General features: G+C 40.9%; 2 protein-coding genes across 2 annotated transcripts; one reads left to right on the forward strand and one right to left on the reverse strand.

Annotated features, from left to right (window-relative positions):
• The first annotated feature begins 2,267 nt into the window (after positions 1-2,267).
• On the forward strand, positions 2,268-8,607 carry LOC145897719 (uncharacterized). Its single transcript, XM_082986127.1, has 13 exons — positions 2,268-2,478; positions 2,594-2,796; positions 2,994-3,095; positions 3,361-3,436; positions 3,621-3,751; positions 4,366-4,462; positions 4,532-4,665; positions 4,925-5,059; positions 5,294-5,418; positions 5,722-5,945; positions 6,244-6,657; positions 6,726-6,799; positions 7,137-8,607. The coding sequence occupies exons 1-13, from the start codon at positions 2,283-2,285 to the stop codon at positions 7,419-7,421; spliced, it is 2,196 nt and encodes a 731-aa protein (XP_082842253.1). The 5' UTR covers positions 2,268-2,282; the 3' UTR covers positions 7,422-8,607.
• Positions 8,608-9,911: 1,304 nt separating this feature from the next.
• Positions 9,912-15,048, reverse strand: LOC145908032 (transmembrane protein 26-like). Its single transcript, XM_082995201.1, has 6 exons — positions 14,771-15,048; positions 14,433-14,577; positions 13,759-13,956; positions 12,226-12,380; positions 11,515-11,633; positions 9,912-10,902 (listed from the first exon to the last, which is right to left on the reverse strand). The coding sequence occupies exons 1-6, from the start codon at positions 14,986-14,988 to the stop codon at positions 10,067-10,069; spliced, it is 1,671 nt and encodes a 556-aa protein (XP_082851327.1). The 5' UTR covers positions 14,989-15,048; the 3' UTR covers positions 9,912-10,066.
• Between the last annotated feature and the right edge of the window lie 263 nt (positions 15,049-15,311).

A 15,311-nucleotide genomic window follows, 5' to 3' on the forward strand; every position in this document is an offset into this window, starting at 1 on the left:
GTCATGTACTTTGACATTGTCATGCAGCGGACTTCAGTCAATAATTTTGTTTAGGTTGCTATATAATAAGTTGACCGAAACAAAGAATGATCATAACGATTTATTGTTGTGCCAAGATGGAAAATTATCTTATCCCCAATTCAATACTTTAAGATAATCCTAACTTAAAGAAAAGAAGTCAATTTATGTGGGGTGTCAGTAAGATAATTAGAAAATAAGAAAAAGTTGTACGCAAACATTTTATCCCATTATGGATTATGCATGGACTTCAGGTAGGAAAACTCCTATTCGTCCTGACCTTCGTTGTTCACGCCATACCGTAAAAGTAATGCACCCATCAGGTTTACATTAAAGACATGTCTTACAAATCCTGTCCTGTTTCTGACCAGCTGTGAAACAGTCGGGAAAGAGCTGCCTGGATGTTGGGCTAATCGCCATTGGAAGGTGTAAGAGTGTCACATGCGTGTATATTTGCAATATCACGTGACCCACAGCAAGTCAGGAAACGTGAATATAGAAGTATTTGCTTTAGATTAGGCAAAAAATCTTCTCCGTTTTTATTTTTCTTCGGTTTGTGTGGGATCAACATATTCAAAATCAACGGCGCCACCATGCGAATAAATACGATGGTCCTGAAAGAGACTTTTACCAAATATTGTACTTTTTGCACATCCCGACTGTTGCAACACGCATCTCCCCGAGTTTTCCAAATTCCTTAAATACCAGGCTGCAGTTTTGCTGTTTTGCCACCTCATAGGGTGGACCATTTTACGAAATTGCCAATAGCCATCAATTGTTACCATGTAATTGAATCACTTGGTACTACATATGACTTTCGCATATTCAACAACATTAGGTACGCATTCCTCAAAACATAGTTGTTCTCGACAACTTGCTTGGTAAAATACAATACCTATTATTACTTCGATAAGCATAATATTTTGTTGTAATTTTCCCAAAACATTTAGTCAGAGAGTTACTTTTTCATCATTTAATAATTTTTGAAAAAATTCTGGGCCACTTCTTTGTTTTAGCCAGAATGAATCGCTATTTTGAGTGAAATCTTGATATTTTTTGCGCATTGGATGAATACGTGTTTTTTAAAATCAATGTATTGTGTTCGGCTATTGGCTCGGTTTTTGTGGGCTTCAATAGATCTTGGCGTTCGTAGTGTTTGTGTTCTTGTGGTAGATTTGTAAAATGTTGTTGGTAAGAATCGCAGAAGTATATTAATTCAATTTACAGTGAATGAAGTAAAAACAGAAGTTAATTATCATTTGTGAAGTCAGTGAAGCAAAGTCAAGATAACATCCAGGCAGAGCGATAAGTTTGAAATGCCACTTTTTCTGTCCAAGGATTTTCGAAGAATTATGTCAGCTGCAAGGTTTGCTGATACATTTTATGGAGAAAACGACGCCTTATTGCAAGTTATTTACAATATAGTTTTCCCAAAATGATTTAATAGTTATAAAAATAGTTCTAATTTCTTTTGTTGAAACTTCGAATCCAGATTTGAAAAAAATGCCATGTATTGAGGATCCCTTACATACTTTTGCAAAATTTTATCAGTGATCTGCACAATAAATTGACCATTACATTTATATATGTATATGTCGCCAGTTCACACAAAATCAATAGTTGTGAAAAATACCCTCAACTCGGAATACAAATTTTTCAGTCTAACTCAAACTACATTTGTTGTTTCGTCACAGAAAATTTTTTTTTATTTATTTATATGCATTTTTTTTGCAAAAAAAGAATTATTTTGCATGACATAGCCTATGTGTAAGAAAAAAAGGGATGGCCATTGACATAACCGTCAAGATTGTAATGTCACTTCCTCAAACCAAAAACGTGAACACAATTTAGTAATTGCTGTGTTTCATTGTAAACTGTATTCTGACAAAACTGTTCCCCCGTAGTTATGTGAACTTGGTGGTACCATGAACTGTAGCCTATTTCGTCTTGCATTTTTTCCAAACAAATTTTTTGCTAATTGAGATGTCAGATCCAATATGTGCGTTTCAGAAAGTAATCTGTACTCGTAAATGTTTTCTTTGTATAAATAACAACCTTTGCCTTTGTTGTAATGCCAACAGAATATTTTTCAGCATCATTATTTGTTCCCCGAATGATATAAGCATACACAGTAAAGCTCAAGTATAAATATAATTTGCGTCTAAAATTAAACAGTGTAGAATTGCATTTTTCAATGTTAGTAGTTTACACCTTTTAAAAAAGCTATATGAAACATATGTGACAGGATAGACTCATACTAGATCATGGATGGTGTAAATAGTAGCGAGGCTAGTAAAAACCCAGATTTAAAAGATCAGCCCGACAACAGTATCCCAAAAATGAACATGAAATTCGATGGTAACTCTTGGCAACATTGTGACACTCTGGATCAAGCAGCAAACCCTGACAACAACGTAACAGAAGAACCAAGCACAAGTACAAAAATGTCAGAGGCAAAAGGTATATAAAGGTTTAAAACAATTGTTGATATATGTATGTAGAATAACGAAGCACTGTGTTGCTAAACTTTGGTGTATGCTTTACTGATGGTAATATTTTGATTTCTTTTGTCAAGATGATGTCTCCAAGCTACCAAGCACAGTTCCTAATCCATCTTCCCCTTCATCGTCTCATTCAACGGATGATGCTGATCATGAGTTTGAACCGTCTGCTGATGCTATGGTTCATGATTTTGATGATGAAACCACCATGGAAGAGGAGGAGGAAGAAGAAGAAGACGATGATGCTGATTCTGAAGAACTTGATGATCTTGCAAAGGTCTGCTTTTCCTGTCTTTATTGGTATTAAAAAATGCATGCCAATGTATGACCATCTATACGAACAGCAACAAACCTGCACTGTATATAATGTGTAAAACACATTTCTTCTAGTTCATTGTTATGTGTCCATACTTTGTGGTGTGAAAAACAAGGCCTTTGGAATGTGTGTAACATGTGTATTTTACCTTTATTCAGGAAGGGGAAATGCCCCTGGAAGACCTAATGGCGTTATATTATGGCAATGGTGATGGGCCACAAGAAAATGCTCAAAAAGAACCTGGAACTGGATCTGATATTGTAAGTTGCAATGTTTTGTTTTCATTGGCAAAACAAATCAGAGTTTTTATTTGGAGCTTATATGCATCATGCATAAAGCTTTTATGCCTGGAATTCCCAACATTTTCTTCCTTTTCTAATCAGATGTTAATTTTTTTCAACATAGTGTTCGGAAAGTATGATCGTAATTTCCCACCTGATTATATTTACTTTAATTTTAGTTGATATTGCACGAAGCACATTAACTCTTTCTTTGCTTTTTCCTAAAATTATTTTTTTTTTTCAGTCACAATCTCCCAGTGAGGAAAACGACGGTGATGGCAAGAGTCAGCGTGTTGAGGATTTGACAAGAAAACTTCGATGTAGGTGTTTTTGCTATGATACCTAAGTGATGCAGCAGAAAACATATTAAGGACTTTAAAACAACAAATTTCTTTCGATATAAAAGGCTAAAAATACAAAAACCTAAATGTTGTTGGTCTGAAACAATGCAGAAATCTTCAATAAATGCAGAAAAATATTCATGCAAATATTTTTGATCCGCAGCAAATGCAACGAACTTCCTCAGTCCTCCCCATCAACATCAGGATTCGGATGGAGAAGATTTTGATGGAGATTATGCTCCCCCACTTCCAGAAGACTGGAAGAAAGCTCCACGTGTTGGTGAAGATTACCAGGTTAAAAAATATTTTTAAGGGAATTTAAAAAACACCATTTGTCAATGGAATCTAAATGTTGAAAACTAATATATGCTTAAATTTATAGATGGTTTACAAATATTAGTGGTTTGGGTTTTAATTGCATTATTATGGCAAATTCATGGTTATTGTCATGTAAATTACCAAAGCCTACCTTTGCATCTATTTCTTTTTCATGTTGTTGCAAATTTTCCCGTCCGTTGTGACATAATTATAACACATATATACATTCGAACATGACGATTTAAATTTTTGAAGTTTTCTCCAATAGAACAGTGCTTCTAAACCTTTTTAGTATGAAAGTCAAATACGAAACCTTTAATATGTAAATAGTCACATAAAACAAGCATGGGTTATTAGAACTACTAAAAACCACCAAGAACGCTGCAAAGTTACACAAAGCAATTTAAATACATAACATTATCTTTGAATATAAATTTTGTATCTTGCATCAGTAAAAGCATTGATAATTTCCACATCAGCCACAGAATTTTTGTTGATAGACGCCGCTCAAAATCACTGATACAGTTTGTAAAAGCAACCTTTTCTGTGATTTTCCAACACCAATAGCAAAGTGTTTTGCATTACAACAGGTTGATAGCATACCAGAAGTTGAACAGCAAAATCCATACTACGATGACACGACTGACAAACTCGTTTGGGACCCGACTAAAATATCTGCAGACAAAGGTTTGTTTCTTGGGCCATGCACGCCCACTGTTGGAAAATCTCGAATGGTGTTGTGTTTTTTCCTTCCAGTTGAAACTTACCTAGAAGCAGTCTCTCTTGCCAGCCATGATCAAAATCAGATTCTGTTTCCTGATGGAGCTCACTTACGAGATAACGAAGACGCTTTGTTTCTTCTGACCCAGTGCAGCAACGACGCAGAAGAGGTAACAAAAGCAATAACTTTAAACCAACATATGCAGCAAGTTTGCTGTTATCGTTCGTGTTGAACTCGTAACACAGGGCCATTGCAAAATCGTGTATTTCTAAAATTTTTTGGAAGCGAAATTCGAAAAAACATATACTAGCTATTGTACCAGCTATATGCGTCTTTCTCACTGTAATACCACACCAGTAAACTCGCTTTTAGGTATTTTAGGAAATTTCTTGCATAGTGCACGGCCATATTTCGTTGTTTGTTTTCAGGCCATGCAACGTTTCAAGTGGCGTCCGCAATCACTCGCCAACGAAATGCACGTTTGGTCTGAAGAGGAATGCCGCCAGTTCGAACTGGGACTTTCCCTTTATGGCAAAGATTTTCACGCTATTCACCACAACAAGGTAACGTAACATTGCAAAATCACACGTTACCACAAATTTATCAAAAAAATATCATTTGCCAACTTAGCCTGAATGATTAGCATGAAAACGACGTTGAAGGATATTTTTAGTGACATTTCGTGGATATTAAGTTATTTTGGGAGGTACTAAGTCAAAATGACAATTTTTAATTCGCGTAAAAGGTGGTCGATTGTATTTGCTTCCCTGATAACCAAAAACGCGCGATCTGCCCAGGTGAAAACGAAGGCGATCGGTGACATTGTGAAGTTCTACTACATCTGGAAGAAAACCGAACGCTACGACAACTTCAACGCTAAAACCAGACTGGGAAAGAAGAACACTCTCCACCCGGGCGTGACGTAAGTGCGAACCATCCGATGTGAAACCACAAAAACAATACACAATTACCAAGAGCTGTCTTTAAAACGCAAAACAGTTTCTTAAACAAAAATATTTAGTTTTTTGTGTTGTTCCAACGGAGTAAAAATACCTTACATATTTTAAACTACAGTATGTAAAACTGTTACACATTAATTTTCATTTCTTTGATTTCATAGAGCCTTTGCGATAAACACTGGTATACTTCCGATATGATTGCTAAACGCTACCCAAAGCAGCTATAACTTTGTCGTAACAAAACGCGAAACCTTAACGTTCGACAGAGATTACATGGAACGATTGTTGGACGAAACCGAGCAGTCGACCTCTTCCTTGCACAACAACCTGTTGACCAATCACGGAGCAGCGTCGTCATCACATCCGGGACCCCTGCCGCACAGTGGCGCACTGCAACAGCATTTGATCGATCTCCGAGTGTCCACTAGAAGCAACGCACGTCACCGGCCTCATAATCATTACGGCGAGTCGCCTCCTAATGATTATTCAGGTATATGACGGAAACGTATTTAAGCAACTGCTGAAGTTATCCCTGTGTTTACTGCTCAGTCATTTTCCGCAGACCTTTTTCTTATCAGTTTTAGTAAAAATTATAGCCTTAAAATCATCTTGGCTCTCAATGATTGTTCTGAATATCTCCTTAACGTCGAAACAAAACATCTTAAATCGTCAATTTTCTTTGCAATGTTTAAATGACATTTGAACGGTGTGAGTTTGGGATGCGCAAGTGGCAGCGCGCTACATTCCGGCTTCACTCCCAACTAATAGAAATAACATATAATTTTTAGAAATGAACGGTCTACTAGACAGCGACTTCGTCGATGACGCCGGAATATTCGAGAACATCGCACCCATACCCCCACAATCTGTGGCAAACCTTGGCAACATCTCTCCGTCCGTTCCCTTCACCAGCATCGAACCCACGATAAACGTAGGTTACTCCGACGCCGGAAACTTCGCTCCAGTCGCAACCACTGTCGACCACCCACCCGTCACCGATGTGCTAGCTACGTCACAAGGCGGTGACGTAATCCAGAAGCATTTCCAGGCGGCCGAAGTCGGAGGCGCAAACTGTGACGCTTTGGCCGATCAGTCAAAGCACATTTTTCGGCCACTCGATCCTGCTGAAATCACGCCGACGTTACCGCCGACAGATGGCGTTGCTGAGTCCGGCGAAAGAAAGACCACTCCCTTGCCTCAAGGTCAGTGAGGGAAAAAAATGCTTTCAGGCAAAAATTACCTACTTAACATGTGATATATTAATCCCCAGATGTGCTTTCGTCGATCGACGAGTTAGAGTCAACTTACGGAAAACAAGTTGATGAAAACAACAAAGATGGGCAGGTGTGACAATTAACCGACATGAATTTGCAAATATTCAGTTAATTAAAAGATTATCGACTGTTTTAAGAACTTAAAACACTCCTTGTTTCTGAAGCGTTGAAAACCATATTTTCTATTTTAAATCTGATGATATCATCTAATTAGTGGCATGCAATAATTTTGGCAAAAATTCGTTTGGAATGTAACGCCAAACTGCGTATTTATCGCTAAAACTAGACAAAAGTTCAAGTCACAAGTCCATTGTGATAATATTGAAATACAAACAAAGTAGCATTTACTGAGAGAATATTGTCCCAGGTAATAAAAACTCACCTTTCCAATGTTATGTCAAACGCAGAATTCCGATTCATCCTCATCAACTCGCTCTTCCTGCAAACATCCTGCCTCCCCTGATCTTTCGGCGAGCGGAGCCAAAAGAAGCAGAACGTTGCGCGATGATCCCCTGATGTCGGAGCCACCACAGCTCTTCCCATCCTCATCCGAAACCCAACCTCCACACACCACCTCAAGCGGTTCCTCCACGGAAAATCGCTCCTCTTCCTCCATGAATCCAACTTACCAAAACTCCTCCAAGTCGGGACGCGAAAAAATCTCGGACCCTCCGCAACTGATAAGTTGTTAATGACGCGCGTGTTGCTCTGCAGTATTTCCCGTCTTAAACCACGGTTTTAGCGTCGTGCTGCCGTCGCACGGAGGCGTCATCTGTGAGACCCCGAACCTGGTGTCATAAAACAACTAACTCCACAGTTACCGTCGTGATGCGCCGTTTGCAGAAACCTGTGGCAAATACCGTATGGAGGCGATTCCTTTTGGATGTTTCGACGCCGTAATCGCGTTTGCGGTGTTCTTAAACCTCTGTTGGTGTCCCAGAGCCCTCGAATCTCGCAATATAATATTTGGTCAATTCTAAACCACTGCCCTGGAGATCTCCAGACCTGGACACATTGTCAGCAATCCACGAACCCGACCACATCCTCAGGTTTGAATCGCTTCGTTTCAGTCCCGTCTGTTCACACCGGAGGCGCCCCCGAGTTGAAATTTAATGAAATTTATCACTAATTCCATTTTCTTTATTTTTGATCCCACCCTTTTTTGTACAGATAGTCGCGTTTTATTCTATTTTCGTGTCACTAACCCGCGGGTAACGAGACGTGCGCAATAATATGTATATCGTGCACTATATGGTAGGTAGGAAATGTCGCTGCAAGCTCTTTCCACATCAAACCTAGCACAATTTAACCCTCCCCTACCAGGCTTCGCTTTGATAGCTGGCCTGGTTTCTTCGCCGCTTATGCGTTTCCAATAACCGCGTATATAACAAATTTAACACATTTTCGCCTTGTTTTGCTGGCATGCTTTTTACGCCACATGCCACCGTCTTGTCCGGCACATGTCATTGCAATTACCGGCATTCAACGGCACGTGGCACGCCCGCGCAGGTGGCGAATCCCTTTGTTGCCATACTGTATGTAATAGTTACCTCCTGACCGCGAAAAGCGCGTATTCACATTTTCGCTTATTCACGCAACGAGATTTGTCACCTTTGCTTGTGATCCTTGTACAAAAGCTTGTCTCCAGCGCCCACGAGTATTTTGTTCGGTTTTATTTGTTTATGTTTTCGGTTTTGCCGCCTTTTTAATAATGCGCCTTTGCGCGATTTTGGCGGTTATCGTAGATATCGCTCGGAGACACGGGCGCCGCCCACCTAGTAAACCCCATTTCCCGGTGGAAGGTTGATCCGCTTTAGAAAATCCACCCCCATTTTCTCGCGTACGTAATTGTGTAAAGTCTTAACACAATAAATTTATCCGCCGTTTTCATATCATGTGTGTTTGCTGTGTAAGTCCATCGTGTATGGTTGCTGTAATGAGCATCAATCTACTGGTGGTTAGGATGAAATTGATGGGTTTGTTGTCGTGGTTAAGATGGTGCACCTCGAATGATCGGATTAACATTTTGTCCTCGTGTCAGCTCAGGTCAACACTGTAAGTCGTAAGTGCTGCATTACTCAAGAATCGGAAATACTTCGTATAAGCTGGCGTGCATTGGGCGAGATTCATTTTCTTCTGGCAATTAACTAAATGGGGCTATATTGAGAAAACAAGATTTGCGTTTGTAAATGACAGAACTTAGGTTCGAGAAACCATGAATCCGCTGCGTGTTCCTTTTTGTTTGCAAACAGTATCTTGCTAGTGGCGATCCTGGTCGCTTTGAAAACAGGCGTATGACGCGAAAAACGGAAAAAGGTCGAGTTACTACACTCGCAGCGAATTACGTAATAAGAGCATTTCTCAGAAAACAGAATTCTTCACAAATGCACAATTTTCTTGAGGTGCGACCAGACTCTTTGTCGGAAAAAATTGAATGTTGGTGAACTGCGGGGCAAGTAGGAACTCCGATTTGACGAAAATTGGTTAAAAAGGATCAGTCCTTTGGGTTAATGATGTAACCAAAATGATTAAAAACCAAAATATCAGATTTGAGAAACGTCAGAGCGCGACCGTCACGTACATGGGCGTTACTTGCCGGTGGCAAGATTTTACTTTCCATTATATCATTAATAAACCTCACAAAACACCCACGTGGAAGTCGGTGGCAGCGCGCTGATTGACACCGCCTCCCTTCCGTCGCCCGCTCATCCACGTACACAGCCGTCGCGTTAATGTAAAGCCGCCTAATTCATCGGCAATCAAGCATACTGCCACTCGGCAGCCTTCAAGCCGATTCAGAGGGCTGTCTTATACCGGCGATGACATTAGTGGCGTTTCATTTTGGCGATACACTGTCATAACAGTCGTGCAAAAACCGGCGTGGCGTGTGCTCTTGTTTCCTATATCACTGGCCCGATTCTCGGGTGACCTATAAGCAAACTGCCGTGCAGTGGAAGCAGGATTTCAAATCCAACCGCTGTAGACTGCGGGTTATCCTTCTGTGGTCGTTCGCCACAGTTGTGGGCGTATTTTAACTGGACCGTGTAAAATTCGCGACCCTCTCTAAACTGACAAGCGGTCACGCCCGTGGCAGATTTGTGTGCCGGCGCCATTTACCCCATTGCCCAATAACCGTACCCAGTGCAGGAATGCGCCTGTTATATATTTGCGAATGCGTCACAAGAAGCCATCGTCTCATCACAAAGCACAGCACAATACATCAGCAATATGAAAAGTAAGCGAAAGGAAGCGTTTAAAAATGTCAAAGGACTCTCTTCAAAGTTTGTAGCAGTTGCCTTCACGGTCAAATCAATCAGTGTTTGCCGGTCCTGTTTTTCTATCGCGTGTAAGCCGGGTTTGTGTACATCTGATCGGTTTTGTAGTTCGCGCTCGACCGTAGATCGTGTTTTTGTTCGCGCGAAGCCCGAACCGCTTTCTCGGCTCCTTTTCTCCACTTATCCGTCGCCCTCCGACGATGATCGCGGGGATTAACCGACGTCGTGCTGCTGCGCGTTTTTACGTTGCTATAGTAACCCTCCTCCTCGCTGCTGCTCAATCCTCCCACAGAATGCGGGTGATCCCCATCATCTCCGGCCCCGAATCCATCGTCGGGCCACAGGCGCCGTTCTCTGCTCCCCCTCACCTTCCCTCTGGTCTGGCCCGGGTGACCACTGAGGCTTGTGGCGCCACCAGTCATACCATTGTCCAGAGATGAGGACTTCATATTCACTTGTGATTCGCGGCGCTTCTTTTTTTGTCGTTCCTCCCAGGATCGTCGCGCTGGAGGGGTCACAGGAACCGGAGACAAAGATCTTGCCACAGAGCGGCGTTTGAATTGCGAAGGAGAGGGTGTGACGCGGTTTCGGCCTCTGTTAGCGAGGTTCGCCCTTCTTTTGATGTGAAAGGTCTTATCCGACGCCATTTTGGGCCGACCGGTTCCATTGCTGTTAGGCCTCGACGCCGCTTCCTCTCCACTCTGCCCGGAACCGAACTCGTCCATTTCAACGTCGTCATTGTTCTTTTTCCCGTAAGGTCGATCATCTAAATCGTCCTCTTGGTCGTCCTCGTCGTCGGGATCAAAATATATGATCGCCAAACGGTAAATCTGAAGCAGAAGCACCAGCAGGTTCTTGCAGGTGAAGAAAACCATCATTTGGCTGACTATCTTTAGTCCTGCGGAACAACATAGATTTTAGTGTGAATGGAAATGTGCGTGACAAGTGTAAATTCGTGTAAGTAGAAGATTGGCTTTAAGTGCAACAAAGCGAAGTAATGTAAACCTGTTCATTGGGCGTTCATTGACATTTGCCATGTTAGTTACTATTTTGATTCGAAATTCAACGCAAATGAAGCGTTAACCGTAAGAGAAATGCCAATCTCCTTCAAGTTAGAAAAAATGTCCAAAATGACTACAGGAATCAATGTCTTTTTGAATTATTATATTATATTCCAATGACGCCAAAAGGAGTAAGCGTATGATTTAAGACAGAAACTGAGGATGCCAATATGCGAAATTAACGCTAAAAAAAAGATGATCGTCCTTTACTCCATTCAAAGTTTTAGAAATATAATATATTGATTCGTAACGACAAGTTAGGTTGTATTTGTGCTGGTTTAACATTATTTTTAGTTGCAGCAATCTTACTTTCGTTTCTGTACTTTTTCAAGGACTTTTTCCATACTTAGGGAAAAAAATTACAGTTTTATTCGTACCGCACAATCCATGGCGAATAATATTGTCATGTTTAAGGATTATTCGCGCTTTGTTTTGTCACCAACACTTACCTACAACCAGATACAATCGAAAGCAGAGAAACGGTCCGTCTTGCATCACAATTGTCGTCATTATTCCTAAAACGTCAGCGTTCACCGAATTCAATCCGCAAATATTTTTGCAGCAGCCCCTGTGAAATAATGGTACGTTACACTAGAGGGAAAACTGGAGTGTGAAGGATTTCTTTATTACATTGGTGTTCGGTGATCCACTTTGATTTCCGAAACGTCGGTTTGACGTTTAATTGGCCATTTTATTCAAAGTTTTAATTTGGCAGACGGGTGTTGTTTTTTTGCAATGCTTATCGAAAGGTCTTTTTGGTGTCGTTCCAAGAAAGTTGACATAAATATTTTATTTCCAAACTTACAAAGCATTTAGCGAATTTATTGATGTGCTTGAAAACATTTTCGTGTTTTTGCCCTAAATTGTTTTGGTTTTCACATTCTCTTTCTGTTTTCTGCTGGTACAATTGCGGTGATGGGCAAAGGCCAAGGTCTCCTTATGCGCATCGCTCTGTCAAACCCATTTGCGGTCGTTCATGCAAAGTTAAACGTTTTAAAAATGTGACCTTTGTCAATTCAATTTTTGTGGCACCTGCGCAAATGACGCCGAGCGGTCGAGCTTCGTATTAAGTCACCCGTGGCAACGGCTTCGCGATTTTACGCTTCGAATTTTATCATGTCTCCGTTCAAAAGGCCGTGAATATGAAAACGGTCGCCCACCCGGTCTCGTAGATCGAACCGTCCGACGATTCATCATCTAAGTCCCCGAATCGTGGCTTCCTGGCCTTCGTCGAAGTTATCACAAAGGTGTATTGAAGGAGGCTCCACGACCAGAGTATCAGGATCGGATAGATCAGGTGTTGCGAATTAATTACCTGCGGAAAAAATGGACGATATTTGTATTTGTAAACGTGTTTTTGCAAACTAAATGATATTGTCGAGCACGGCAAATGGACAAAAGAAGGTTTCATGTGTGCTACATTACCATGCATATGGTGAAAAAAAAAACATTTGTCATTATGATCGTGTTTTATTCAAATACCAAGTCTTCGTTGACCATAAGACAGTTTGGTGATTCTGATACTTTATCAAATAATTTTATAATTTAACTAGGACAAGTATCTCTAAAAATATAAGGCCAAATAAATTTGTTGTTTACTAAACAGCCACGTTCAATCGCAAGAAATAAAGGAATTGCTTTGCAGCAATCGCGTGAGTAAACATTCAGGTGTTGGCGAGGTTGTTGGCGGCACACTAAACAAACTCAACAAGGTGTTGACAAATAGGAGGGGGGTTCACGTCAAACAGCTCTTTTGATCCTCGTCGACCATCACCGACTTAACGACCCGTTTTCCCTCTGACATACAACTGTTTCTATAGTGGACCACCGCACAATACGACTGAAGAGAAACGGCACTTTAAGGCATGGTAGGGAGTGGCCGCTCGTTGCGTAACAATAAAGAGCCCGTTCATTGTCAAGCTCTTGCATGTTGCTGAGCCCCGAACGTGACGTGTTTCGTGGGAACTCCAAAAACGGCGACGCAGCTTTGATCAATTTGCGGGATCATTTATTTACACGACGGGGTTGGACGGAACTCCCGGCTGGCAACATACGACGCTTTACGGACTATTTGCTGCCATGCCCCATGGAGCTGGCATTTTCAAACTCATGACTGGCGTCTGCCCGTTGGAAAATGGCCATGAACCTCATCCGTGTCCCAGTGTTTGTGACGCAGAATACAAATATAACTATATTGTATAGTTTTCTACATCCCGGTGGCGACTGTTTGGCGTTGCATGTTTATGACGGTTTTGGCGATCGTGACGAGACGGACAAAGAGGAAAATGTTGGTAATCCTTCCTTCCCACCCTCCAGCGGGCGTCGCCCGTCTTCCGCTTTCATAACACCCCCGTTTGGGCGCGCTATAATAACTTTCCATGCTCACGACGTTGCTTATGTCAGAATTTCGTCTGAGAATTGCCGAAAAGAGATTTTGTGAAGCGTGGAGTTTTTTTTGTTACACCCGATATGGCAAAAGCGGTGAGTAGCAAAGGAAATTGTGGTTGTGATCAAAAATAACCCTAAATTAATTTTCGCTTCACGAAAATTTCGGTCTCATGAATGCAAAACTATTCCCAATAAAAAATCTCAGTTTTTTTTGTGCTAAGGTCAACACCGTTACATTGTAATGCATATTGTTATGTGTTAAGATTAAGAAGTCTATCACTAAAACATGTCCATCGAGTATTTACCATGTCTTCTTTGAAGACCTCGAACAGTTCCATGATGTCCGCCGCCATTCCCAGGTAAACAAGAAGTATCTGAGACAGCTGGTTCCGCGAGATTTCGCCCTTCGGTAAAACCCAACGACCGATGATCAAAATAAAAAGTAGAGACTGTTCCATCGCCAGCGCCCACCCGGCGAGGTCAAGCGATATCGGAATGTTTACCTGTAAATGCGTCTGTTTTAGGAGCTTTTCCTTTTAGGTACGGGCCCGCGAAAGGCATTTGGGTTAAAAGTGGCCTTGGGTGGTGGGCACTTGTAATTTGGGTGCGGCACGCTTGACAAGTATTCTGATTTTAACAAAATATTCCTCGTCATATCTTTTATGAGACCCAGCAGTGAGAAGAAAATAAGGGCAACAAAACCCACAGTCATATTTCTACGCACACGGATGATCAAGATCACCAACAAATATGTAATCAAAACATGCTGGTGCAATAAGATGCAACAGTTTGACAAAAGCTAATTTTTATTTTAAAAGCTCCCAAAAAAGTTTTTTAATAAAAGTTTCATAAATATTCAATTAAACATTCACAAATATTTGATAAACTGCGCGCCAAACTATATAAAAATTTGAACTATAACTTTAGCGATATAAAAAATATGTTTAAACCTTAACAAAAACATATCGACAAAGGTTACCCCAAGTATATCGCCAAAGTCGGAGACTTCAGATCCATTGACGATTCGCAATGCGGCTTGCAAACGAACATCATTTAATTTGATTTCCAGCAGCCAAAGCGGAGGCAGGGCGGTAACCAGGTAACAGAAGATTACTGGAGAAAACCTGCGGGAAATCGGTCAATGCTTTAAAACTAAAAATGTTCTGTTCGATGGTACAGTTTGTAAAAATTTCTGGGATGCACAATTTTGTCAAAACAACTTTTCTTCTCAGAGAGCCACTTTTACTTTGTTGCACATTATGTAAGTTTCATTATATCTGAATTCCAGTCACTCTTATACGAAACTCAATGACTCACCATCTCCATTCTCGACCTCCGCGTGTCCAAAAAGTAACAGCGGTCTCGATGACCAATCCCAGTAGCGCAACCAACAGCAGCCAATACTGAGGGTTTTGATAAGCTTCCACTACTCTGTATGTTATCACGATGCAATGGACAACAAACGTTATGCGGACAGCTAGCGCCTGAGCAGGTATGACGTATTTGCCAGAGAAGCAAGTTTGGTCTTTCCCCATGTTGTCTTCAGTAAGCAGTACTGCAAATTCACACTTGTCTGAATCAGCGCATTCTTCGTACATAAGTTAATGACAAAATTTTGACCATGACAGTGTGGTGTTGCGAGAACATGTTGATGCCTTTTTTGTACGTGAGTTTTGATAAGTTTTTGTCAATGACGCACTGCTGCCACCTGGAGTACAAAATCTTAAGATGTTGAGAATATAACAGACAAAATGAAAAAGTAGTTAGTTTTCGTAACCAATATGTAAACGCTTTGTTCCGCTAAAAACTATCATGTAAAACGAATTTTAGATTCGCTCAGCCTGGCTTATGAAACTTT

This window comes from Ascidia mentula, chromosome 1 (assembly GCF_947561715.1).
Source record: "Ascidia mentula chromosome 1, kaAscMent1.1, whole genome shotgun sequence".
NCBI lineage: Eukaryota > Metazoa > Chordata > Ascidiacea > Phlebobranchia > Ascidiidae > Ascidia > Ascidia mentula.